The 27,117-nt window shown below is 38.7% G+C and overlaps 1 protein-coding gene and 1 pseudogene across 1 annotated transcript; both read right to left on the minus strand.

Moving 5' to 3' along the window:
* Positions 3-1,644, minus strand: LOC8155614. Its single transcript, XM_002488951.2, has one exon. It carries the CDS (start codon positions 1,175-1,177, stop codon positions 269-271), a length of 909 nt encoding a protein of 302 aa, XP_002488996.2. The 5' UTR covers positions 1,178-1,644; the 3' UTR covers positions 3-268.
* Positions 7,422-16,004, minus strand: LOC8082644 (annotated as a pseudogene).

The following is a 27,117-nucleotide window of genomic DNA, read 5'->3' on the forward strand; positions in this document are numbered from 1 at the left end:
CCTAAAGATAGAACTTTTGACTTGAACATATGAACATATATTTTCGATGGAGGTAAACGATTTTGTTGCTGGGCAGACAAGTTCACTGCATACTTTGGAGATGCATCATTGAACTTGACACTGTTTGTTAAAAAAAGGCCGACCCGAATATTATGAAAACCGATGAGGGGGAAGAAAAAATAGCTCCCATGCAAACCCGTCGCTGCGAAGCTGAAGAAACCCATAGACAACGCTGCCGCTGCTTGTGTCGCCGTGCGAGCGTGCATCCCTACCATCCCGTGCGCATCCGAGCCGGCATCCCTCTTGGCGACGTTGGCTGCTGCCTCCTCGCCGTCGCCGTCGCCGTCGCCGACCGCAACCCCTGGTCGAGCATCACGGCGCGCGTGACACGAGACACCGGCGCGCCAGCGTCCAGCGCCCGCTGGTACGCGTCGTCGCCCTCCACGTCCCCACCGCGGAACGCGAGGCGCACGAGGCGCTGTACGTCCCGCGACGTCAGCTCGTGTTGGTCCGCGATCTCGGGGCCGTCGGCGCGCGCCTCGAACCCCGACAGTAGCAGCGTCCCGTCGCTCGGCCCGCCGTCCCGCGCGAGGGCGCCGCCGTACGGCCGCGCCGAGAACTGGGCGCCGGTGCCGTCTTCGTCGTCGCTGATGAGGGCGGGGGCGGCCGCGTCCTGGTCAAGCCGGCAGTCGCCGTCGCCGCCGTCGGACCAGCAGCCGCGCTCCCAGGACTCCTCGTCGAGCTCCAGGTCGCTCCCCGTCTCCTCCTCGGGCTCGAGCGAGTCGACGAACTCGACGCAGAGGCGGAACTCGACGCCGCCGAGCTGAGCCCACTCCTCCGCGTACCTTGCCCGGACGCGCGCGGCCGCCTCCCTTGCCGCCGGTGCGACCTCCGGTCTCAGCGTCGGGTGGTCGAGCCTGGCCATCAGGTCCTCGAACGCGCGGTCGACCGCCGCCGCCGCCGCGGCGCACAGCAGCTCGCCGACGGGGACGCGGCACGCCACGTCCTCCATCGTGTCGACCTCGTCGTCGTGGCCTCCCGCGCCGCCGCAGCGGTACCTCTGCTCGACGATGAGCCGGAAAGTGGCCGCTGCCTCTGACGCGGCCGCCGGGATTATGGTCAGGGATACCGTCTTGTCGTCTTGCGCGAGCAGCACAAGCTTCTCCACCGCCATCATGTCGTCGTTGCTCGCGACAGCTTAGCAGAAATTATTATAGACGACTGCCATCCGATACGACGATCCGAATTCGGTTCAAATTTTCTCTTCCACCTCCAGTCGGATTGCTCTCCGGCCAATCCGGTCCCAACTCCCAACCGAATCCGATTTGAATATCTGCTGGTAATGTTTATGGCTTGCCCCCGGCTGCGATCCGGTTGGAGATTTGGGTTCTTTAGGACTGTCAGATCGAATGTTTGTATCGTGTTATTTGCGTCTGGTTGCTTTGCCGACTTTAGTTCAGGCAGTGATCCTACCATTGCCAGTACTGTTAGGAAAAAAAATTAGAGGGTTTGTTTGGATATGCATGTATTTCTCTCAATTCATATGTATTAAAGTGGATTTAAATTAAATTCTATTTCAATACTTTGGTTTGATATACATACATGTGTATGTATCCAAACAAGACCTTAAGAGGGGCCATCTGGTCTGATTGTCTCTGCAGACTCAAAACCTCTAGTCGGATTGTCTGAGACTCATTGATCGTGACGGTTGAGTGCACTCACCAGTCACCACAGCGGACGGCACTTGATGGCAGCCAAGCTAGTGAAAGGTAAATATATAGTCTGTTTGGCCGGTCTTCTTCTGGCTCCGACTCCGTACTACGGGTAGTCGAGGAGTTGGAGTCGGAGCAAGATGAGAAAAAAAGAAATTATGTCTACTCCCTATAAGCCTGTCCAAACGGCTCTTAAATATCGCACTTTTTACCGGTGAATGCTGATGATGTGGCGCTCTTCAATGCAGCTACAACTGTCACCCTTCGAGATGGAAGGAAGGCCTCCTTCTGGCACTCTCTAGTTGGATCGAAGGGAGAGCACCGGCCAGTCTGTGGCCGCGGCTGTACGCCCACAGCAGAAAAAAGAATAGGACAGTCAGAGAAGTATTGTTGAAATGAAGATGGGTGAGTGATATTGCACACAATCTGAATCAGGATCTGCTAAAGGAATATTTTGAGTTCTGGATGGCTATCGACCGTGTCAGGCCAGCTCTAGACGAGGCAGGTGAAGACATGATTATCTAGGGCCTTGAAAGTTCATGTCAATACTCCAGCAAATCAGCATACATGGTTCAGTTTGCTGGCCAAGTCAAATCCCCTTTCCCAGCCTTAATCTGGAAAGCCTGGGCACCGCCAAAGTGCAAATTCTTTTTATGGTTGCTGCTAAAAAACAGACTATGGACCTCAGCACGCCTGCAACAGCGTCATTGGAAGAATAACTACTTCTGCGCACTATGTGAAAGAAACCTTGAGATAGCACACCACTTATTCTTTGAATTTCCCTACTCTCGACTAGTTTGGCAAGCTGTATCTTCCTGGAGTTCATGTCCTCGAGGACTGTTTCAGCCAAACCTTGACAACAGGGGAGAAGAAGGCGCATACCTTGGCAATCCTAACTCTATGGAGCATTTGGAATCGACGAAATGCAGTTGTTTTCAGGGAAGATCGAAAGACGACAACTTCACTAGTTGTGGAGATTACGGACATGGCTCGCCAATGGTCGTTGGCAGGATGCAAAGCTCTTAGGCCTCTTATGGTTGCACATGTAACTAGTGAGTAATTAGCTAAGAACCAAAGCCCCATGCGGTCTAGGCTGCGCTGGAGAGCGCTGCTCGCGCTTGTAACCCGATGTTTCCTGCTTCTCCTCTTATTATTAATCAAAGCCGGTAAAACCGGATCTTTCAAAAAAAAATATATCGCACTTTCCTTTCCGCGACAAGCTTCAAATACCATCGAAACTCCTATCAAAGCATGTGTGTCTAATAAGTGTGTCTCTGGGTTGTTCTTTATAGACTAATAACAAGCTTAGAGTGATATATTCTATTGTTGGATCGAAAGCCAGACATTATGGCATTACTACAAAATTGATTTCTACGGACATTTTTTTTAATTATTTAACAGAGGCGACTCAAATATAGATTATAGAGCCGTCACTAAAAATGGTTTCTCGAAATGAGTCGTCTCTAAAATTAGATTTGTAAAAGTGGCTAGCATTTTCAGTCATCTCTACAAATGCCCCTATCTTTATGGGCAAATTTAGACCCACTAGTCTCTATAAATAGATTTTTAGAGGTGGCTGGATCTTAAAGCCGTCTCTAAAAGTCTCTAAAAGTCGTTTTTTGAAATTATATAGTGGCACAACTTATGTTAGCATGGTCTTGCTCATCTTGCCTCTCCCATCAAAGAAACCAAGCATCCCCATATATATAGCAGTAACATGCCACATATTGCAACTCTTTTTTTTAGGAAAAAAAACAATGACAAAGTTCGGCCTTTTAATTAAGTATACGAGTACAAACATAGGTGTACATTGTAACTCTCCATTCATTTGTGCTATAGTCGTACAACTTAATAGAGCACTATAAAACCAAATGAGAGTTACAATGTGTGATAGAGTACGTGGTGGTAATAATGGTTGGACACCTTATAGTAGTGCATGTGTGCCACCAACGTCGGTCCTAGAATTTTGAAGGCCCTCTAGCAAATTCATCACGACGACCCCTCAAAACTATAAAATCTTATAACAATATAAGGTAATTTTATTTGTAAAGGGAAAGCAAATCCAATCATATAGATAAACTGCTTTTCTTGTATTTTTTATTTTCTTTTCACGGTCCCTGACAAATGTTTCTTAGGGAACATTTTAAAATTCTAAGACTTGACCTAAATTGCAAGAAAAATATGACTATACAAGTACAAAGTACTAGACAAAAATTGAACAAGAAAAATACCTAGTGCCTAGACAATTGGAACATGAACAAATTCGAAATCAAAACTAAGATTCACAAATAAAAAAAGGTAGAAGAAAATAATCAAGATCACATGTCGTAGTCCTTGTCGAGCCTTGCCAGCTGGTCGCCGCTGTCGTTTGGATTTTGGAAGACTAGAACTCGGGCGCAGAGGTTTTGGTATTATCCACTACAGCTGGTGATCGCGTGGTGAACTGCTGATCATATCGCCGATGCTACTGTATCTCTCCTGGTGGTCTCGTTGTCTCACCAGAAGTCCAGAAGTCGCGACTCGTGATCGCTATATGCGGTAGCGCGTATACATGCATTGGTGTCTCGGCTTCTTGGCTCACAACTTTTTTGCTGATAGACCGCTGCATCGTATATATACATATACTAATAAACAAAAGCTATAGCTAAAGGGTATATGATATTATATACTTAGGCTTGGGCCCCCATTCCGCAAGGGTCCTCAGTGGTCGCACCTCCTGCCCTCCTCTTAGGCATGGCACAATTTGGGATGTCATTGTATGGGCACCTATTAATATTTTCTGGAGCAACTGATTAACCTGACATATATAGCATTATTTTAGTCCATTTGTCGTCCAAAATTATGTGCCATATAAGATTTTCTAGTTCTCTTTTCATTCGTGCAGTGGCATATATATGCATCATAAACCCTATAATGTTTGGCGCAGCATTTATTTTTACGCACTAGCTAGCTGGTGCAACGGTTGACTCGATCGGATGGACAGTTAATTCCGGCGAAGTTACAGTGATATATATATATATATATATATATATATATGAAACTCCATTTTACACCTACGTGTAGTTACACACACCGGTAAGACAGTCTCGCCTCTAAATGGCTGATGACGGCGTTCACGTACATGAATCTGGCCTATCGGGTGTCCTACCACACTCCATACCCGTTAACTAGCGTGGAAATCCTGAACGAGCTGCAGGCCCTCCGCTCTTCCGTTTTCCCCCATGCCGCTGAGGAGTTCCGTGCTGGAGTTCAGGCCCCCGGAGACCATGCTCCTCCCCCTGCCGATTCGGCCACAGAGTGCAAGCTTTGCCCCGACGAGCACGAATTGGTCGCCACAGCCAACATTCTCCCTACAGACCAGTTCCCTATCTCGCCCCACCTCTCGACATCCACTATCGTCCCAATTCGGCCAGATCCACATCGGAGTCCAAGCTCCACCCCGACGAGCATGAAGCGTTCGCCAGAGTCAAGATCCTCCCCCGCCGAGCAGTTCCCCAACTCGCCCCACCGCTCAAGATCCACTTCTCTGCTCTCATGCGTTCAGTCAATAGCTAACAGGTATGAGTTCATACCTCCTCTTGAAATCTGAATCAAGATGACGAGTGACGAATCTAATCTCCGTTCGTATATGCAATTGGATCAAGAGAGTATACGTGCATGGCTGCATCTGATTGGTCATGTTATTTTCTTCTTCTTTTCAGGCAGATATCTCTTTCTAGATACCACACATGCAGCGATTATGGATCTAGCATTACATTTCTGTTGGCCAAATTTATATTTCTCATGTATGCATATGTATGTCTGCATACTCCCGGCCTCTTGCCTTCTAATTCTAACCATGTATATAGATATACTACCAGGAAATATACTACCAGAATCAATAATCAAGAATTAAGAGTATGCTTAGATACTGTTTTTAAATATGAGTATGTTTAGATACCTTTCCAGATCAGTGTATGTTTGCATACTTTTGTTCATCATAGGATCATTTGATACTTTTCATATTACTGTACAACTTATAATATTTTTTCTGATAGGTTTGGAATCATGATTTTTATGAAGGGTTCAAATATACGAGGGATGAGTATGGCACAGTAAAGTAGCAAGTTAGTTTATAGCTGAAGCTATCCTTGTAGGGACTGCATATATATTCAGTTTAGAAACTTTTGTCAGCATGTAGTAGATGCAGTAGAATTACATATCAGTTTGTATATACATTATAGAGTTACTACAATCAACTAATTAATGGACCCGTCTCATGAAATCAGAAGCCAGTATATATATATATAGCAAAGGGAGTATATACTTTTACTCCCTTGTAAAAAGATGTACAAATACTCATCAGAATTATATACACCATATAATCTACTAGCTCGTCAAAAGTATGCACGCATACTAGCATACTATTTTTTCTCCTCAATCCTCATTTAGTTAGTGTTAGACACTTATTTTAATGTGCATGTACTGATACTCGTCAAAAAGTATATGTCTATAGGTGTAAGAAAGTATGTCCGCGTACTATTTTAAATTTATACTCCTAAAACGCTATATATACTCTATAATCAAATTTCATGTGTATATAAATCTACTCGCAAATACATGTATACAAATATACTCATTTCATTTATTGAAATATGTGTCCATACTTTATTAACGGAAAGTATATACCAGTACGTACGCTCGGGAGCAGCTCACGGAAACCCGTCAGTGGAGCTAACGGGCAGTACGCCCGACGTTTCGGTTCATGTTAGATACGTCCGCGAGACTCACTAGCACTCCCGTCCGTACTTAGGAGTAGTTACTCGTACGTGTAAATAAAACGGGTCCTATATATATATAAGTGCTATTGTACACTCTAGGTGTAGAATACTATTCTACACCAAATTGTATACTGAACAAAATTCAGTATTGTTCAGTATTTATGTTTTAGTATTTTTGTTCAGTATTTTATGGTCTTACGTGTAATAGTAAGTGAAACTGAACGCGGTTCAGTAGTACTTAATATTTTTTCTGCTCAGTTTTGACTTACGGTGGGTGTAGAATAGCGCTACCGTATATATATATATATATATATATATATATATAAAGGTCTGTTTGTTCAGACTCCAAACTCCACGCTATAGTAACCGAAAAGCCGAAGCCGGAGCAAAACAAAGAGAGAAAAACTGTTTGGATGAACAGTCTCAAGAACGGTGTGCTAGTTAGAGGATCCGATGCTTATGTTGACTTTTCAGCTCTAATTTTTTTTACAGGGGAAAACCCTGTATTCATAGAAGGCAAAAATTTCAACTCTAGTTGAACACTTATCGGGTGCATCCTCATTTTTTTTTTCTTTGACTCAACTGTGAGTTTTAATTCTATAGTGCTTGCAATTCCTTTACCAACAGATCATCCAATCCTTGCGTTTTCTTTTGCCCTTCTCTGTTCGACTTGTTTTTCTATAAGATATATCTTTGTGCCATTTTCTCGCTAATTTGCACCCGATAGTGTATGGTGCTCAATGAAAACATGGATTGAACTATTTTTTTTGGTCTTAACATATGCCTCATATTTTTTTTAGCAACCAAAGCTAGCATGCCAAAATAATCTAGCTCTAGTATGATATCAACACAACACAATAAATGGAGATACATAAGAACAAACACAACACAATATAGATTCCCATGTTTACCAAGGTTTGTAAATTACATACATCTCACACAAAATATAGATGACGTGGTAAGCAATCCATAGAAATAATAAAAAAAATATATATTCGTTTTACTTATGAAAACATATAGCGCATATGCATGAAGCCAGGCTGAAAGATTATATTATTTGAAGTGTGCATCACTCTCAAGACATGATTTTTTTTTGCAGTCGTACTCCCACTATCTAGTAGAGGGGAATATGCTTGACGAATAGGCTTTCCAACGTTTCCTTGAGTTCCTCGCTGTTTGTATAACGATCAATCTTGTCGTGGAAAAATACTATCATGCTCATTGCAAAGTTGGTGACTCGTTGCACAACCGGAAGTAGAGCATGATTCTCAATGAGTGCTTGATTTAGTGTTTTCCATGCATCCTCAACAAAGGACTCAATCTTGTCCAGGGCAACCTCGCTTGTGACATTTTGCTCCTTCATGTAGCACTCTACGGTGGTGACTACATCTGTTTTGTTCTTTCCTCTCTGTGAAATTAAAAGCACGCATGAAGCAAATTAGCTGAAATTAAAGTGTTGTAATTGATCTGAGGCTCCGTAAGGGACGACTGGGGCTACATCCGTTTTGTTCTTTCCTCTGAGTTTTTAAAGATCAAGTAAGTTGAAGATCCTACGTGAAATAAATCTAGAACTCAGAGTTAGTTTGGGTAATTAGGTGTTCTCGTAATTAGTCTAGAAGATCCTACGTGAAATAAATCCAGCAGAAAATGCTATCAACCCTGATATGACATTATATTAAACACAGCTAGACCTTGCCCCAAATTAAGTTAAGGAATTAGTCAGTGGGAGGGTGTGGATGTATACAGTAGTATACCTGATCATGTAAGTTGAGTCATCTTGAACTTGAATTTAAGAGGCCTATTTCTTATTTGCAATGCCACCTAGTTCCTCTACAATGGTTAGTTTTTATACTTTGACCCACAATCAACTCTATATTTTTAGATGTCAGACATGATTGTTTCAATACCGGAGTGTTGCCCCTTTCCAAGGAACGTATATGGGTCGCCAAAAATTCTGCCTCCCTTCCCATTGGCGTTGATGTATTGTCATATATAAGGTGTTGTTTGGTTCGTAATGCAAATGTAAATAAAATTAGTTCAAATCGTCTCTCTTGCTGCAACGTCTGCAGAACTAATGTATTTACGTTTGCGTTACCAACATGACAACCAAACAACTCGTAAACTCTCTAGCTAATAATGTCTTAATAGATGTATGAAAGAGAGACAAGCTCCTTTAATCTGTCTTTCCATATTGTTTCAAGATACCCCTATGGCCTCTCACCCTATTTTTAACTTTTAATTTATAATATCCAATAGATTAAATTAAGGCCCTTCGTTCCACCTTTAAATATGAATTAACTTTTAGTGTATAAAACAAATACCTTAAAATCTGCCATGTCGTCCATGAAGCGTGTCACCAATGCACATGCTCTTATGACATCATTATCGCTACCAATGACCCACTCGAATACCTCCTTGGTTGCTACATCACCCATGCCTACAAGTAGCCCAACACATAGAAGTTGAATACCCGCCGATATAGTGGATACGTTCACATGATCATTGAAGCTTGGTATGTTACCCTGGTGGCACCACTCCACTTCTTGGAGAAAACTTTTGGATATAAGCTGGAACTAGATGCACCGGAAAAAGGAAACAATGTTAACATTTACGAGAAGAATCATATAGGTGTCATGATAACTTGAATCTCGACAAAAAATGAGCTATACACTGTTTCCACCTCGAAAATATCTTGTTAGATGCAACTTCATAGTTGACATTTTCATTGAAACCATTTATGATCATAATGTACTATTTGAAGTTTTCATATTTTGTGAAATGTCCAAACAAACTAGGATGGATAAACAACCAAAACCAAAGCTGTAGGTCTTGATAAGATGTGCAACTTTGCAATTGATCATTTTTTCATTTCAAACCATCTATGGTCCTAATATCATGTTTGAACTTTTCACAATTTCAAAATCAAATTTTTCAAATAATATTGAATGAAAAAAATGACTAGAATTAAAGTTACTCATCTCGACTAGATCTAAAACATTCTAGTTTATTTTTTCATTTGAATTCATCTAGGATCTCAAATATCTATTTCAAAAATCTACGAGTGAATACCAGGGGAACTTTTATGGCTTTCTACCCTTAAGTCACAACTGACTTTGGGGTGGAGTGGTCACTGGAGGTACGAGGTCGTGGGTTAAACCCTCACCCCCACGTGCACAAAAAGTTATGTGACTTATAACTTGCCAACCGGTGGTGATGACCACGATGATGGTTACGAATCGTTGGTTACGAAGACTGTATAGTAGTGAAACATCTCAAATTCACATCCTCATCAGTGCTACAGTGAACTAGCTAATTGTTGAGCAATTCCCTTCAAGATAGGTTTACATAATAAGGTTTACAATCTCTGCAAAGCTATAAAAAGGAAGACAACGAGTAGAGTCATTAGATAAAAGAGGATATGCTACTTTTTAGTACATACCGCTTTCTTGGCGTAAGCATTGCGGTACTTCTCATATGGTTCTAACTCATCATCAAATACTGTGAAGTTCTTTATCACCTTGAGATAAAATTTCTTTATGTCCTCAGGCAGAAGAGAAATATCGCCCTCATCCCACCTACATTTATGCCAATCATTTAGGTTACCACGGTAGCTATATAGTATATTTTTTCATTAACAAAATGATCATCAACTCACACCGAACACCATCTTCTCTCTCTAGCTCTCTTCTCTCAATTCGCAAAAAAACCAAACACCATCTTATCCTTATGGGATGCTTACTTTTTCTTTTTTAAGCAAAGGCTAAGGAAAAGAGAAATAAATACCTTTCAATAGCCTCGCTGAGCTCCCGACACTCCTCCAAAGTAGCATGATCATCATAAGTGTCATCTAACAAAGATGTTAGCATGAACAACTTGACAAGGATCATCCGTGCACGTGCATGCTCTTCCTCATAACAGACACGATAAGCCCAAAAGTAACACTCAACAATCCGATCCCTCCCGTATTCTAGTCCAATGTCTTGAGAAAGATCCTTCCACCACCTAGTACAAAATTAGGTATGTATAGTTATCAGTCTAGAATCATTTGATATAAAGTATTTGGGAGGAGTTGTAGTATAATCTCATAAATTAGTACAATCATTCATAGTGGCCATAGAATAGTTATATATATGCATATTAAAAACCTAATAACAAATTAAATTGCTTTTTTGGACACATCGTTGCAACTTTCAAACCTCAGTGATATATTTGAATATTTGTGTTCATGCAATTGTGTGTGAAGGAGTCCAAGATGTCACTTATATATATACACAATGTCGAAAACACTTACTGAGTAATTATATTGTCTTTAGTTCATTTTGGTGAAGATGCTGCAGGAGGTTAAAATCTAGCTTGGCAAGCTCCAATATGGCACGGTTGCACTTTGGGTCGACACTATATTCTGGGATATAAGATACAGCTTCTAGCCTCTTCAAGGTCCTTGGTAACGGTATTTTAAGGAACGGCCAACTTGTTCTGCTAAAGGGGACTTGAGACCACTTTGTATCAATTCCAGATGCCGCCTTGCAAATAGGAGTGCTTCCTCAAGTACCTCCTCATTATGATTTAAAAGGTTAGCTGCATTGTATAAACTTAACAAGCCCTTTGCGTCGTTAGTTATGTCATTGGTAAAACTCCCATCTTCTTGTTTGAACTTATCGAATTTACCTACAATGTAAATGTAAGATAACTATTTTGTAAGAAGTACTTAATTAAGTATTCATGTAATATCAGATAAGACTATTAAGATCACCTGCAGAAACCCAAAACCCGTGCTGCCTTAGCAGGCGAAAATGAAGGGAAACCTCATGAAGACTTGAGCTACTGAATTCAGCTCCTTGAATGTTGTTTAAGGTTGTGTCTATCTGTTCCTTAAAGTGATGATCTATTCCCAGATGTTGGAGTACATCTACTAGGTTCATTTTCTCCACGGGATCCTTGCAAGCCTAAAAAAGACAAATCACCTCCCCTTTCAATTCCATGACTCTCTCCGTCATCTTTTTGTCTGAAATCTGTATAGTTGAGAGCGGAGACAAGACAACAGCTCACATGTTATATAGATTTATGTGAAAATAGGTACATAGAAAAAATAAAATACTCACCCTGTTCTAGTAGTATCAGAGTATATAATAAAGTTCCAAGACCTATGTACCTCAAGTAAGGTTTTATTAGTTATGCTAGTACTGGAAAATAATAGTGTTGCAAGGAAATGGGAAGGACATATATTAGTATATATGTTGGTCCAATGATCCAATATAACAATCACTCTGAAATGTCAATGAGAAATTGACATGCATGATATTTGTTTGAAGGTTCCACTGAGCAATGCATTACAGAGAAATGACAGTGGATAGATTGGTCAACATGTGGCCCATGCTATATATGATTTTTGTGGTTTCGGTGATTAAAGTGGCAACATGATCAGTTGGACTAACATATTTGATTAGATGTGATTTTAGAGGCTTATTTATATTAGGTCTCACATGGATGCAAGGGAACAAGCAAAGTTTTTTTTTTTTTTTGGGGGGGGGGGGGGGAATCAAAACAGATAAAACAAAGAAAATAACATCGAGTGGTCATACGCCTAGATTGTGAATAAAGCGGCCGGACAATTAATTGTGTTAGCACCAGAAATGAATCTTGCGACAGTTGTATTAGCACTAGAAAATTAGGGTAATTACAGGGCTGAAAAAATTCAACGGACTAGACAATTTGGTCATAAAAAATCATGTGCACTAGACGATCAATGAAGTCTGACTTTTCAGGATGTGCTGAAATTGATACTTTCTTAAAGTCTTTCTTAGCTTCAAATTGAACATAGATTTTAGAATCCTCAGAGCATTTTCATAAGATTTCTTTGGACTATAAGGTCATCAAAATTGGAGGTCAATGCAAGGAGTTACGGCCAAAATGCACAATTATAGCCATGTTGAACGTAGGATGATCTGGTGAATATATGACGGTCCGGCGCATGCAAGTTTTCAACATATATAGGACCATCTAATATATACAATAATATTGTAACACCGCAAACTGATAAATAGTTGGTTAGCAGTTTTAATGAGTGGCAAAAAAAAAAAATTTACTAGTTGCTCTGATGGAAGATTAGAGACAGTAGAAGCATAGATCTCATTAGCGTTGAAAACGAATGGAATTTTCCCCATTGCGAACCGCTCGTTTTTCCACATTTGACCTGTCTGTTTTCGTATTTTCAGAAAAATCCAGAAATGGTACAGAACGTGGGAAGAAGGTTTTCCCGTTCGGAACGGAAACGGGAAAGGTGTTTTTCTGCCAATATTATCGGAACTCCGATGTGAGCATGGGCGCGACCTAATCCGACGCGGGCAAGAGCAACGCCAGCGACTCGAGTCCTGCATGGCTCCCTTCTCTCCATGCCAAATTTGATAGAGGGTGGCTGGATCCGGCGAGCTGCAGCTTCGGCAGGGGGCCTGGATCCGGCGCCAACGGTTTCGACGGCCTAAATTCGATGTCGACGGCTCCATATAGATCCAGTGAAAGCGGCCAGATCTGGTGTAGCAGTAGCAGTGGCGACGCACCCGCAGGCCGCAGACCGGCAATGGTAGTATTGGGCTTGGCGAGCCATCGATGGACTCAGCAGGCTCGTCAATGGGCTTTTCCTTTTTTTTTATGATCGATTAACGGAGACGGATAAAGCAATCGCCTCTGTACTTTTGTATTAATCATGACCTTTTAATGGAGGTGGTTGCAATGTCTGTCTCCATTAATCAAAAAGTCTACCTCCAAAATTTGTTTTGTAGTAGTGAAGCACACAATTTAAGATAAGTATTATTATTAGTTATTTCCCTTTGTCTTGAAAGCTTCATTTCCTAGAGTTGTGTTAAATAAAACTTTTTAAACTTTGGCTGAATTTCTAGAAAAAACGGTAAGACTTATAGTTTAGTGCAATTAGATTTATTATAGAATATATTTTAATAAAATACTTATTTTATGTCACAGATATTGATGCTCTTTTCTATAAAATTGGTCAAACTTAAAAAAAAATGACTAGCACGGATTCTAAGAATTGAAACGTTCAGAAATAGAGTGAGTAGATATATTAAATGATAACTAATGCTCATGTTTTTTTTAAGATTACAACCCGTGCGAGAGCACATGTTATGGACTAGTAGTTCAAAATTGGAATGCAAATACCGTTATAACAACATAATGTGTGATAGATTTCCCAACCAATTGTCACAATTAGGCATTGTTTTTTTTTAACTTAGCAATTTGTTCCTTTATCTCATATAGGTGTCATCCAAAATTGTTCTGAATCTCCTGGTTTCTTTTGAGCTTGGCCTAAAGGCTGTTTTTAAAGATAATTTATTTCAAGCATTCCTTGCCACATCTAGAGAGCTAGTATATAAAACTAATAAGTTACTATCTTGCAAACCCGACGAGAGATGCATATTAACTGCTCTCATTTTAGTATTACACACTTGGCTTTTATACTACTTCTCGTATTAGATATCTACGACGTTTCTTGGCCTGATTTGTTGGGTCTATATCCACGTGAAACGCACGCGTAGATACATGTGCATGAGCACTGTCACTTTTCTTATTTAGACCAGTCTCAATAAAGTTTCTTTAGTGGAAAGTTTTATGACGTTGTTTCCAACACTGTCATGTCATGTGAAATAAAATAAAACTCGGATGAAACACCCACTCTCAATGGAGAGTTTCATTTTATAGTTTTATAGACATTTAATTTCAAGACTCATAGAGAGTTTGTAATCGTGTCAAGAGAGTTTCATCTAGATAAAACTCATTTCTTTGCTCTCTTCTTAAATATACCGCCATGTCATTATGTGGCAACCTATTTAATGCAAATAAAACTCACATAAAATTCCCGTTAAGACTAGCCTTATGAAACTCTTCTGTACTGTTTTTAAAATATTTATGTGTTGAAAATTGGATCATGAAACCTCCGTTAAGAATTACGTTTGTATTCCTAAATCGCAATCCGTCCAAAGAACGGTCTCTCTCCTCGTGGTCCATGGGGAAGATAGCTAGCTAGGCTTCAATCGTGTCCCTCTTAGGTGCCGTTTGGTTGAAGAAAAGGAACGGCAACAGGAAGTAAATGGATAATTGACGGTCAAGGGAATGTGGACCATATGTCGAGCATCTCCAAGGGTTTTGTATTTGAGGTTTGTATTTGAGTAATTTGCCAAAAAGCTTCAAAAGAGGTATTTAATGGTTTTGCATTTGGAGTTTGCAATTTGGGCAACTTGGCAAATGAGGGAGCAAACTTGGCAAAAATGCCAAGTTGTGGATGGCTTTGCAAATCCAATCGCGTGAGCAAAGTCACGCGCGAGGAAAGCGCGTGCGCCTGGAGACCTTCTATTTTTATCATTTGCCAAATCTAAATGTCAATTCCCTTGGAGATGACCTATTTTTATCCTTTGCATTTTGTTATAGGAGTTTGCAAATAACAACAAATGCTAAGTCAATTTGCCAAAGCCTTTGGAGATTACGTAATTTTTTTGGTTGAGGTCTTGTTTAGTTTCATCCAAAATCAAAAAAAATTTTAGATTCTCTATTACATCGAATCTTGCGGCATATGTATAGAATATTAAATATAAGTAAAAATAACTAATTATACAATTTATTTGTAATTTATAAAATAAATCTTTTAAGTCTAGTTAGTTTATAATTAGATAATAATTATTAAATACAAATAAAAGTGCTACAGTAAAAAAAAAACATTCTAGACTAAAGAAGGCCTGAGTAACGGTTCATTGCTGGAATCTTTAATCGTTCAAATCGAGCGGCAATGAGTTTGTGAAAGCGCGGCTTCTTTGCGGCTTTGCCCCAGCAACCGGTTATGTTACACATTTAGCCAACTAAAATTATTTTTGTTATTTTTAGGTGATTAAAGAGACTAAAATTACCAAATAGACCCTAAATTAAACAAACAAAAAGTAACATAACTGGTTGTTGGCACTGAGGCTCACCCCGCAAAGTCACCGAACCAAACAACTCGTAAATTCTTACAATTGTATAAGCAAACAGTCAACTCATATTGCATGTTTCATTCAACATGTTGAATTTGTATATCACATAATAATTATATATGCAATAGTATCATATAATTATAAATTTGGAACTATGTGTACTATATTGTGAATGGAATTATGCATAGGGAAAAAAGTGTAGTTGCAGTAAAAGAAAGATGATACGAGAACATGCCTGCAATGGTTCTGGGATATAATTGATAAAGAAATACCCCCACAGAGTCTTGGGTGCCATGGGTATCCGTTGTTAGGCTGCTGCACAACTTGAGTCTTCAGTTCCTACGGACGTGGTCTTCAGCGCACCTTTATAATTTTGCCGAGCTCTCAGTAGCATGAGCTTGTAACCCAAGTGGGGTTATGTGTGAGCATTAGCCATTAGAATGCATATATTTATAGGTGGTTGTATAAAGCACTCCGGGCCGGTGGGGTGGGGCAAAGGCCCGAAAAGGAAGGAAGCGGTTCTTCGTTCGTTTTAAAATAACTATCGTTCTCATTTCCTAAATATAATTTTAATTAAATATATATATTAAAAAATATTAATATTTATGTTACATAATTAGTATTGTTAGAAAAATTTTTGAATCTAGTTTTTTAATAAATTTATTTAGAGATACAAATATTGCACGTATTTTCTACAAATCGAGTTAAACTTTCGACACAGAAACGGAAAACGACACTTAATTTGAGATGGAGGGAGTATGTAATACCATTTGATATATATAGTCTAAAAATCTAAGGACCTACTCCCTCCGTTCTAAATGATAAGTCATCATTCTAACTTTCTTGAAGAGTCAAAGTATTTTAAGTTTGACCAAATTTTATTGGCTCATAGATTATTCTCCGATCTATTATTTTAGTCACTACAAGTTGAGATTGTGATTTGTGAGTGCTTATTTTATACAAAGAGCACCCAAGTTTTATTTTTGGCTCTAGGACCTAGAAAACTCATGACCGGGGCTAAGACTGCTAATGCCTAAGGCTTTGTTTAGCTGCACTTTAATCCACTCCAATCTATTTGTATTAGGTGTGACTAGATTGAAAAACTAATTAATTTTCCACCTTAATCTACCTCAATACATGTGGATTATGATAGATTTAAGTACAATTAAACAAGGCCTAATAAGGCAATTTTCAGTGGACAATTTCATAATGTTGTTTCTAAGAATGCCACTTTAAGTGTATAAGAATGCCACGTTAAATATAATATAATAAAATATAGATGAAATAACTACACTCAATACATAGGCCTTGTTTAGTTCACCCTGAAAACCAAAAAGTTTTCAAGATTCTTCGTCACACCGAATCTTGTGGCACATGCATAAAACATTAAATATAGACAAAAACAAAAACTAATTACACAGTTTAGCTGGAAATCACGAGACGAATCTTTTGATCTTAGTTAGTCCATGATTGGATAATATTTGTCACAAACAAACGAAAATGCTACAGTACCGAAAACTTTTCACTTTTCAAAAGTAAACAAGGCCATAGTTTCATTCTATTGACATTTATGCTCTTTTTTAATAAATTCAGTTCATATTAAAAACTTTGATTTAGACAACTCTAGATGATGATTTATTTAGGTATGAAGGGAATATCTCACAGAGTTAGAACCGACGATAATTGTCACACCCAGTTTTAAAGAACAAAACCAGGCTAGCTATATGTGTACCCAGGAAGTCCACACATACAACAACAGAAAGGAATAGTATCAGAAACAATGTTACATAACGGAAATATACTTATAATTAACACTTACATCAGAGTATCGCGGAACGGTAACTAATCTTCAGGCTCAATCTTCACAGGAACGGTTGACTGGGGGTAACATATGCCTAGCACTTCTTGCATCTTGTATCCTGAGAACATCCTTCATGACTCCACCCTTCTAATCAACTCTTTCTAGTGGACTGGAGTGGTGGGAAATAGCAAGAGTGAGCACATATCGTACTCAACAAGTATAACCAGGGGTTCATGAGGCTCAAATAGCTGACACTGGTTTGACTGCAATTAGCTTTTAATAGTGGATAACATATTCATAATTAAATAGCAAATGTCAAGGTAGCATAAATAATCCATTAATCACATGATCAAGTGTAAGCATAATTAATCTCATAGCATAAACGATAATCAAATGAACATAACAACTTAACAAGCTCATCGTCGTCGCAGCAAGAACCCCCAAGGCCGCTCTTAACCGTGAGCACGGCTAGTATACTAGTTTTAACACTCTGCAGAGGTTGTACATCTTTACCCATGAGTCATGATTTACTCTTTCGTCCGAGGTAGCTAATCTCTTATCCCCCTTCCTAGGGAGGTCGGTAGGGATCACTATGAAGCCTTTCAAAAGTTCGTCTAACATGTTAGGGCCGCAAGGTTTCCTTTGCGAGCAGATATAGATACCCCCCTTCCGAATGGCACAATGACGCGCAGCCTATACACATAGGGACAGGGGCTCGCACTATACCCGTGTCGGTTCAGCCCCTCCGCCCATTCGGGTAACCTCTAACAAGCTAGAAAAGGTCTTCATACTGAGCTAAAGCCAGAGCCATTATAGCCCTCATGGTTGCACTGTTGTCCCGGTGATCACTTATAGACAAGATCTCATATAGTTATTTGTCATCTTTTGACGTTCATTGCATAGCTATTAATCATCTTACAAGATCATGGATTATATCAAGCACTAGCACATCTACACCAAATGCATATCAAGTAGGTAGCAAGGAATCCAGGTAACAATCATCTATGATTTTGCTAAGGTCGACAAGGTGAAAGCATGCATATGATATATATGTGTATTTATAAGTGAATAGGTAACAAGGATGATCCCAAGTTATACTTGCCTTAAATACTTTCTCAATTCTCACACCATCAGCTTTTGGTCATCCTCTTCTAATCTTCAGCGTCCACAAACAGTTCTTGTCTATTCGTATCAAGCACCACACATAGACAAACATACAAGCAACAAGTAGAACACTAAGAACAATACACCATACAAGATAAAAGAGCGTACTAAAGAACTATCATTATAAAGAAACGACTACCGGGATTATATTGCAATAGAAAGAAAAAGAACTGCGTGCTTATTTATTCTAATTATGGAAAACAAAGTGAAAAGTTCTAATTCATATTAGTCAACTTATATTCAATTTAGCAGCCAAATTAAACTATATATTTATAAATATTGACAATTAATTTAATTAAGTTAAACTTTAACTCGGTAAAAGAAAGAGACATGTGAGAACTTCTAAACATATTTTATGTGACATGGTTTAGGCTAAGAAAATTTCAAGTTCAAAAATATATTTATTTAGGTAGTTGATATATTAACATTTATTTATTTACATATGTAAAACCGAAGTGAATGACCTATGTTAATTTTTAATCAAAAACTAGCTTAATTACACATTAATCAAATTAATATCTAATTACGACACATAATCATGTGACAACTAAATTAAAGCACTCACGTTTCAAAGTTTACCTAAGCAGATCATATCGCAAATGGCATTAATGTTGGTATTAATTATATTAACATTCTTTATTAAGTCTAAACTTATATACCTAAATCACTTTTAATTGATAAGACATTGAATAAATATTAATTATATTACATCTAGATTGACTTTATATGAATCATGCTTCAACTAGGCAAACTACAATTTAATAAATACATAACATATTTAATTAAGTTTATAAGCAATTATAGAAAGATTAAAGAGAAAACTAATTTACTTTTAATTAATTAAAAAAAACACTCAACAAACATTAATCCAATTAATTATATTAACAAGCATAGGACATAGAAAACAATGTTGCTAACATATCGCTTATGTCGGCATGATCGCAAAGCAACAGACATGAAAGAATTATAACGCTAGATTGGTTTTGATTATAAAGCTTACTACATAAATATTAATCAAGTTGCTTTTAAATCAATAAATTTATAATTGAGTTACACGATAAATGTTTGTACTACTGCGTAGAGTACAACGATACCAAAGCAACACAACTCGAGCTACTTGAATCGGACGTAAAATGAATGACCGGCGGAGATTAAATGAGCAGTGGCAAAACCGTAAATATGATCATCTTCTACCTTTATCCTCACCTTCACGAACGTGATTCATGGAGGTGCTGCTGCTACTTGCACGTTGGTTGGGGAGGGGGCTCAGACATGGCCAGCCTGTGGCGCAACAGCTGCACGGCGGCGCTCTGGGACTGCCCGCGGGGTCCTTCGCGGGGCTGGCTGGGCCTGCACGGCTACCAGCCGAAGGGCGCACAGCAGCTGCAGCAGTGGCAATCCTGCTCGCGCCAAGAAACTGCTAGGCGCGGGGCCGAGGACTCGGGGCGGCTGCATAGCTCCGGTTGCAAGCGCAGGGTCGCCGGTTTTTGCATTCGGTTAGAAGAAGACGAGGATGGCACGCGTTGAGCCCGGGCATGCCGGAACAGAGACGATCACGAACAGGGCAGTGCGGCCACGCTCGCTAAGGAATCTGCGGCGGCGGAACGGTGGTCACCATAGCGGCGGCTCCAGCGATTCATAAGCAAGCTAGGGCACGAGCGATATGATATAGGGGATAGGTTGGGCCTGGCGTAGACGGCTTGGACACAGGCTGTTATTTGGGCTGCAAGCTGATCTGCAAAGACTTGAAGCAGCCTGATGACATAGGCATATGAGTTACGCTAGAAGTCAGTGGTGCTTCCTGGCTATGCCATAGAAAACTAACAACAATGGATGATCGATGACGATGAATTTTTTTAGAGCATCATTTAAGAATTATATTTTGCTCTAGGATAAATGGAAAAAAATATTTGCAAATAAATCTAGAAAACTTCTAGAGAGGATAAAAGGGATGGATTGATGGAATATAAACTTAAAGTAATGATTTAGAGTAGAATAAAGGGATATGGAAAACTCCAAATAAAAAGATTAAGAACAAGAAAGAGGAGACTTGATTATAGAAAAAGATAGAGGCCCGCCGGATACAAACACAACGACTTACTAAACATGGCAAATTTTATCCAAATATCAAAATATTTATTTTTGTTAATGTTTTCTACGCACAGCCCAAAATTAAAAATTTTGGGGTGTGACAATAATGACCATATTTCAACCATTATCTTTTTTTAGCAGTGGGATAACAGTACGTAGGTGAACTCCATTTTTCATGATAACGTACGCATGGGTCAGGCTCAAGCCTCAAGCTGTCTGTGCCGTCTCTGCTGTCTCTCTCGTTACAAATATTTGACGTTTTGAAGTTGTCCTAGTTTAATTACTTTATTTACTTTCAATACATATTACCTTTTGTGTTATTGTATGTATAATGACTTGAGTTTGAAGTTTTTGAAAATGCACTACTTTTTTGTCTTCAAAAATAGTTTCATAAAAATGGATATTTGATGTATTTGATAAACCAATCTCTATCTCCACAAATTATGTGTGCAGTGCATCAAGAAGCTTGGGCTTGGAGTTTTAGGCTTCCGAATGTGTAGTCGGATACGCATTGACTAATTGGTCGCGCACATAGACTCCTGCTGAGATTTTCTTCTCAATTTTGCAAGTTCTTGTATAGGAAAAGAAAAAGATGTGATTCAAAAAATGCATATATATCAGAAACCTTGGAGGATATATACATACTACATGCCAATTCCCGGTCCTAACCTCCCCCCTCCACACCACCCCCCCCCCCCCACACACATGTACGTAGGCCAGTCTCAATGCATAGTTTCATAACACAGTTACCAAGACTATAAACTAGGTAATCGAGCCACAGGAGTTTCATGGGGATGAAACTCCTCTCTCATCTGATGAAACTCCTTCATTTAATGACCATGCCAAGTCAGCAATTTTGCTTATGTGGCACCCTATTTAATGTGCATGACATTCTCATGAAACATGCATTGAGACTGGCCTAATGGATGAGTTCATTTATGATGTAGACAAATAGTACTCTAAGGATCTATTTGGCACAGCTCATAACAACTTTATAAGTTGTTGTGAGCTATTTTTTTATCAAACATATTTTTTTTAAAACAGCTTCATGGGTGAAATATTTTACTTCTCCTCTCACAAAGACATGAGTTGGGATGAAGCTGAAAAAAGTAGCTTATTCTAGCTCTCTCCATATTTCTTCCTTTCATCCATGCATGAGAAGATGTTGGTGAAGCCATTTTGCCGAACAATTTTTCAAAACAGCTCAGCTTTACCTAAAAAGTTGTTTATAAAGCTATTTTTTAAAAAAACAATTTTACTAGTGAAACTTGCCAAACAGATCCTAACACTTCGTAATGTGTTGCCAACAAACAAGACCGAAGTTTGATTTGGATATGGGGACGAGTGCACAGAAGTTTGCTCAGATATGGACTCTGCACAGTTTGGATATGGATGACTGCACAGAAGTCATCGTTGCCATGCATAACTGGTGGTGGTGGATATTATAGTACATCGATATCGATTGATTTCACTGGCTCTTAAATTAGCACTCCTGTCGTGTCGCGTGTTGGAGTGTGGCCGGCTAGGACCGAGGTTTAGCTATACCTGGACTTTTCATAGCCATGACTTGATGAAGAGCAAATCTTGCGATAAGCTGTACCTGATCCAATCACTGCAACAGCCGATATGATGTTGAAAATATTACACATTTCTATCATTAAATAAATCGACTCAGATAATAGAGCATATCATTCAATAACATAGTACACACAAAAAACAATAGTAAAGCCTAATTACTTCATGTTGGACAATATTTGTTAAATAAAAATGAAAGTGCTACAGTGTTAAAATCTAAAAACTTTTTTAAAGCCTTATTTAGTTTCAAAAAGTAAAAAGTTTTTGATACTGTAGCACTTTCGTTTGTTTTCAATCATGGACTAACTAGGATCAAAAGATTCGTCTCGTGATTTACAGCTAAACTGTGTAATTAGTTTTTGTTTTCGTCTATATTTAATGTTTCATGCATGTGACGCAAGATTCGATGTGACGGGGAATCTTGAAAACTTTTTAATTTTCAGAGTGAACTAAACAAGGGCCTAAATCTATTACTCCATCGGTACAGTTGTTGATGTAGTAGTCGTCGGACTCAGCTAGTCAGCTGATGTGGTGTAGCAACTTGTTCACGCAGCACAGTTACATGACAAGACGTACGACAATTTGTAGGGTGATAGCTTGCAGATAAAGTCACCAAGCATGGCTGGTTAAATTAAGCGATGTTGTTGACAACGATCTCTAGCGATCGGAGGCGCCCGACCGCGCGCTCGAAGCAGTTCGCGATGAAGACGACGATACGCGGCACCGGCGGTCTGATTTGAACCGAAGGCAACACATGGTGATTAAGGATTAAGACAAACAAAAGACGAGATCCCATTTAGTGGTGGAACCGGCGAGTTTAATTAAGGGGGTCAAACAAATATGACGATATTTTTTAGTGTGATAAAATAAACATAATTATATGTTTGAAGAATTTTTTAAAAACTATTTCTTACCAAAATCATCATATTTGAAAAAAAGGTGAAATTAATATATCTTGTACTATAAATATTAATATTTACGTAGATATTTAAAGAAATAACTAGACTTGGGGGTGGGGGGAGGCACTGCCCCTGCTAGCCTCTAGTTCCGCCATTGATCCCACTGCACTTCCTCGGGCATCTACACAGATCGGTAGCCAGTTCGTGACGAACTTGGCGTAGATTTCTTAGGTCCTGCATGGTCTGGGGAGTTAAACTTTAACTCTCATCATATTGAATGTTTTGACACATGTGTGGAGTACTAAATATAGACTATTTACGAAACTAAAAACACAACTAAAGAGTAATTTGCAAGACGAATCTTTTAAGCCTATTTAGCCCATAACTAGATAATAATTGCCAAATCTATACCTATAAAGAGCAAAAATTTCAGTCAAAGTTTTCTGTCTGTCAATCCGTGTCCGTCCTGAATTCGCGTCCCTCCTGAACTCCGTCCGTGGCTTCAACGTGGGTGGAAGAGAAAGAAAATAGAAATTTTTGTAAGGTTCCTAATGCAAAATCTTCTATATATATATATATATATATCAGAAACTCATTTAAAATAAAGAAAGTACAGGGACCAAGGTGCAAAATGTTTATCCCCTATCTGTGTACTCATGGGGAGTGTTCGCTTGGATTTTTTTTTAGCTTCGACTGATTGTGGCAAAAAAGGCTAACACATTGCTTCTATTGGAACGATTGAAAACGACGAAAACTTACCAAAATAAGTGCCTTGACATCCGTATGTGTAGTAATTTATAGAAAAAAAAATCAAAAATTACAAAATAAATTTTGTTCGGCTCCACATATGTAGATCCATGTAGTAAACAAAAAATATCACAAATTTTAGTATATTTTTTGCTGCAGATGCTTGCCTGTGCTTTTTAGTGTAAAATTGAAAATATAGTTATCTTGCTCCAATTATTATGAAAATTTTATAGTAGCCTATTTTAATGTGATGCTTAATTTGTGGGAAAAATTTTAGCACCATTCCTGCATATCTCACCGATTTACTAATTTACCTAGATTTATGCTTGCTAAATAGTTTACAATCAATTTAAGTATGTAAAAAAAATGCTTCCACTACCTTTGCACGATGTGTTGTTATGTCATATGAACACTTCATAAGCCTATGTGTTCCTAATCTACTTGCATTTAACTAATATATATTGTATTTCATAGGAATCCTAATCTAAATAAAAAAATAAAGCTAGCAACAAACTTCTTATATTTTAATATAATACTAGGGTATATTAAGAGATAATATTAGAGTAAGATAAGGTTTGCCTAATTTTTATTTTTAATATTATATAAATATGTCTCCAAGCTACATATTATTATAAATATTAACTATCAAAATAAGTTATGGGCTTTAAATTTTATAAAAAGGATAAATATAAATAGATATGTAATGTTATATCATCACTTTGCCATTTGATGTTTTTCTTCCGTTGCAACGCACGGACATATTTGCTAGTAAAACAAAAATACTACTATCTATTAAACTTTAATAGTCTCAACCAAACACCTCCTTAGATAAGAGGCCTAGTCGAAGCAGTTCGCGATGAAGATGATGATAGGTGGCATCATCGTCAGACTTGAACTCAAGACAGGTCATGGTGTTTAAGGGTATTTAATTTGGTTACCACCGCCTAAATATTAGTCTCTATCTCACATCGACTACATTAAACATATTTGAACACTATTTAGAATTCGAAAACTAATTATCTAATTGCACAAATTTAGATTAATTTACGAGACGAATCTATTAAACCTAATTATAGTCTATGATTTGGCAATATAGTGCTACAGTAAACATGTATTAATATTGTATTAATTAGGCACGAATTAGTCACAGCCTATTAGTATCCGAATAACTGATGTGACAATAAATATGATACCTCCTAAATTTTAGTTGCCGAATCAAACACACTAAAACAAATGAATGTACGAGATCGATTAAGAATGTCGATTCGACCGGCTATATACTCACCGTTGTCCTATGTGCAATGCCTATGATAGGGATCCATGGAAGTACGGGGTGGGAAAGTCACTAGCGAAGCGGCGCTGCCTGCCAATAACAGATGGATGACCCAATTACTGTAGAAAATGACGGTGAGGACGGAACGCGATCAGAGACGAAGATGAGCCGTGCAGCGCATGTATAACGGCTGGTTTTGCGGTATAAACACAAGAGACGCAAGTCCCTTTATTTTGTCGATGCCGCACTCTGCTGCCCTCTTCGCCGGTGTTGGGCCTTGTCTTCCCTCGCCGGACGAAGCGTCCGTCCCTGCAAAAGAGTGGTTTCCAGTCTAGTGAGACTTTTGTCAATGCGTGAGGGGTTAGATCGAGCATCTATTTGAAAAAAAAAAAAATCTTACATGCACGTCATATTATTAGAAAGGCCCCGTTTGTTTTCCTCTTATTATAAACTTTAGTCTCTATCACATTAAATGTTTGGATACACAATGAAGTATTGAATAAGCCTATTTGCAAAACTAAAAATACAACTAGAGAATAACGATTTTTAAGTCTAATAGTCCATAATTAGACATTAATTACTATAGTTATAAATATACCACAATACCTATTAAACTTTGTTCCTCCAACTAAATATCCCCTAAATTTATTTGAGTCCTATAGGTTTAAAGTTTTAATCAGACGATCAATTCACCTCCTTCTAGGTGGACCTTACCATTGCCATGAAAGGTCGTCCAGGAGCGTGTCATTCTGGAGTCTAAAACCCCCCTAATAAGGGCTAAAGAAATCAATCAATGTGTATCTATTAGGGCATTCCCAATATAGAAACCACTATAGTTTCTATAAACATTAATTGTAGTGTTACCTAAGTGTTTTGCTAAGGTGGCAATATAGTAGAGAGAGTAAAACTCATAGAAACCGAATCTAAGTTAGAAACTATATCTACATGAGAATCACGACATGAAAGAATGTGATTAGTAGAGAATGGAGAGAGAATGCATGTGATTGGATAAAAATTTGTTCTGTAGAAACTATTATTAAAACTATAGTTTTTATATATAATATCTATGAAAATTAATAGGTTTAGAAACTATATATAGTTTTTAGCACTGGAATTACCTTTATCCATATATGCCAGCTAGTGCTATGATATTAAGTCCTTGACCGACCTTATGAGTCTAGACACTCCAATGCGACAATAGTGTTAACACCAATAAAACCAATCAATTTACTTACATCAATCATCATTCCCAACGATGACATTTAGAAGACCAATTCATCGCCCTCCTGGCTATAGGCCTTGTTTAGTTCTTCTTCTTTTTTTTGCAAAAAAAAACACTGTAGAATTTTTGTTTGTATTCGACAAATATTGTCTAATTATAGACTAACTAGACTCAAAAGATTTGTCTCGTAAATTATAGGCAAACTGTGCAATAATAATAATAATAATATTATTATTATTATTATTATTATTTAATGCTATATATATATATATATGCACCGCAAGATTCGATGTGACAGCTGCTTTTCAAATCATGAACCTCAACATGATGCCCTCAACCTTTCCTTCGCTGCATCATTGGAGCACAGCACTTCCAAAAACCATCAATCATTTGGCTCATGATCTGCCGTATACTACTGTTGTTTAGAATCAAATCAAATCAAATAAAGCCCTACCGTTCAAACGATCCGAATGAATGATACATGAGGACTAATCAACCTGGCCCACAGTGGCACTACCTAGGAGCCTGTACACACATCATCAATGAACTCATCACTTATGTATGATGAGAAAACTAGAATAGCCGAGGAGGCACGCTCGCTGTGGATTATGACTTGGTCGTCTCCTATGGAGCCATGATAGTCCAGATAATCTCTAGAAAGACGCTATCTTCTGATTTGTGTATAATTATAAGTCTAGTTATGCATTACTATAGTTATACTCAGATAAGAGACATGGTCTTCTAATTTGTGTGTAGTTGGTCTAATTATGTATTACTACAACTAAACTCAGACGAGAGACTAAAAGAACTAGAAAAGCCAATGATTCTTATTTCACAGACGCGAACATGAGATGAACGAGACCTGTCTGCCTTTAGGACTTTCCAGCTGTCAATTGAA

The sequence above is a fragment of the Sorghum bicolor genome, chromosome 1 (assembly GCF_000003195.3).
Source record: "Sorghum bicolor cultivar BTx623 chromosome 1, Sorghum_bicolor_NCBIv3, whole genome shotgun sequence".
Lineage (NCBI taxonomy): Eukaryota > Viridiplantae > Streptophyta > Magnoliopsida > Poales > Poaceae > Sorghum > Sorghum bicolor.

Coding starts and splice junctions, on each gene's coding strand:
- LOC8155614 (XM_002488951.2), bottom strand. CDS start 1,177: ATGATGGCGGTGGAGAAGCTTGTGCTGCTCGCGCAAGACGACAAGACG.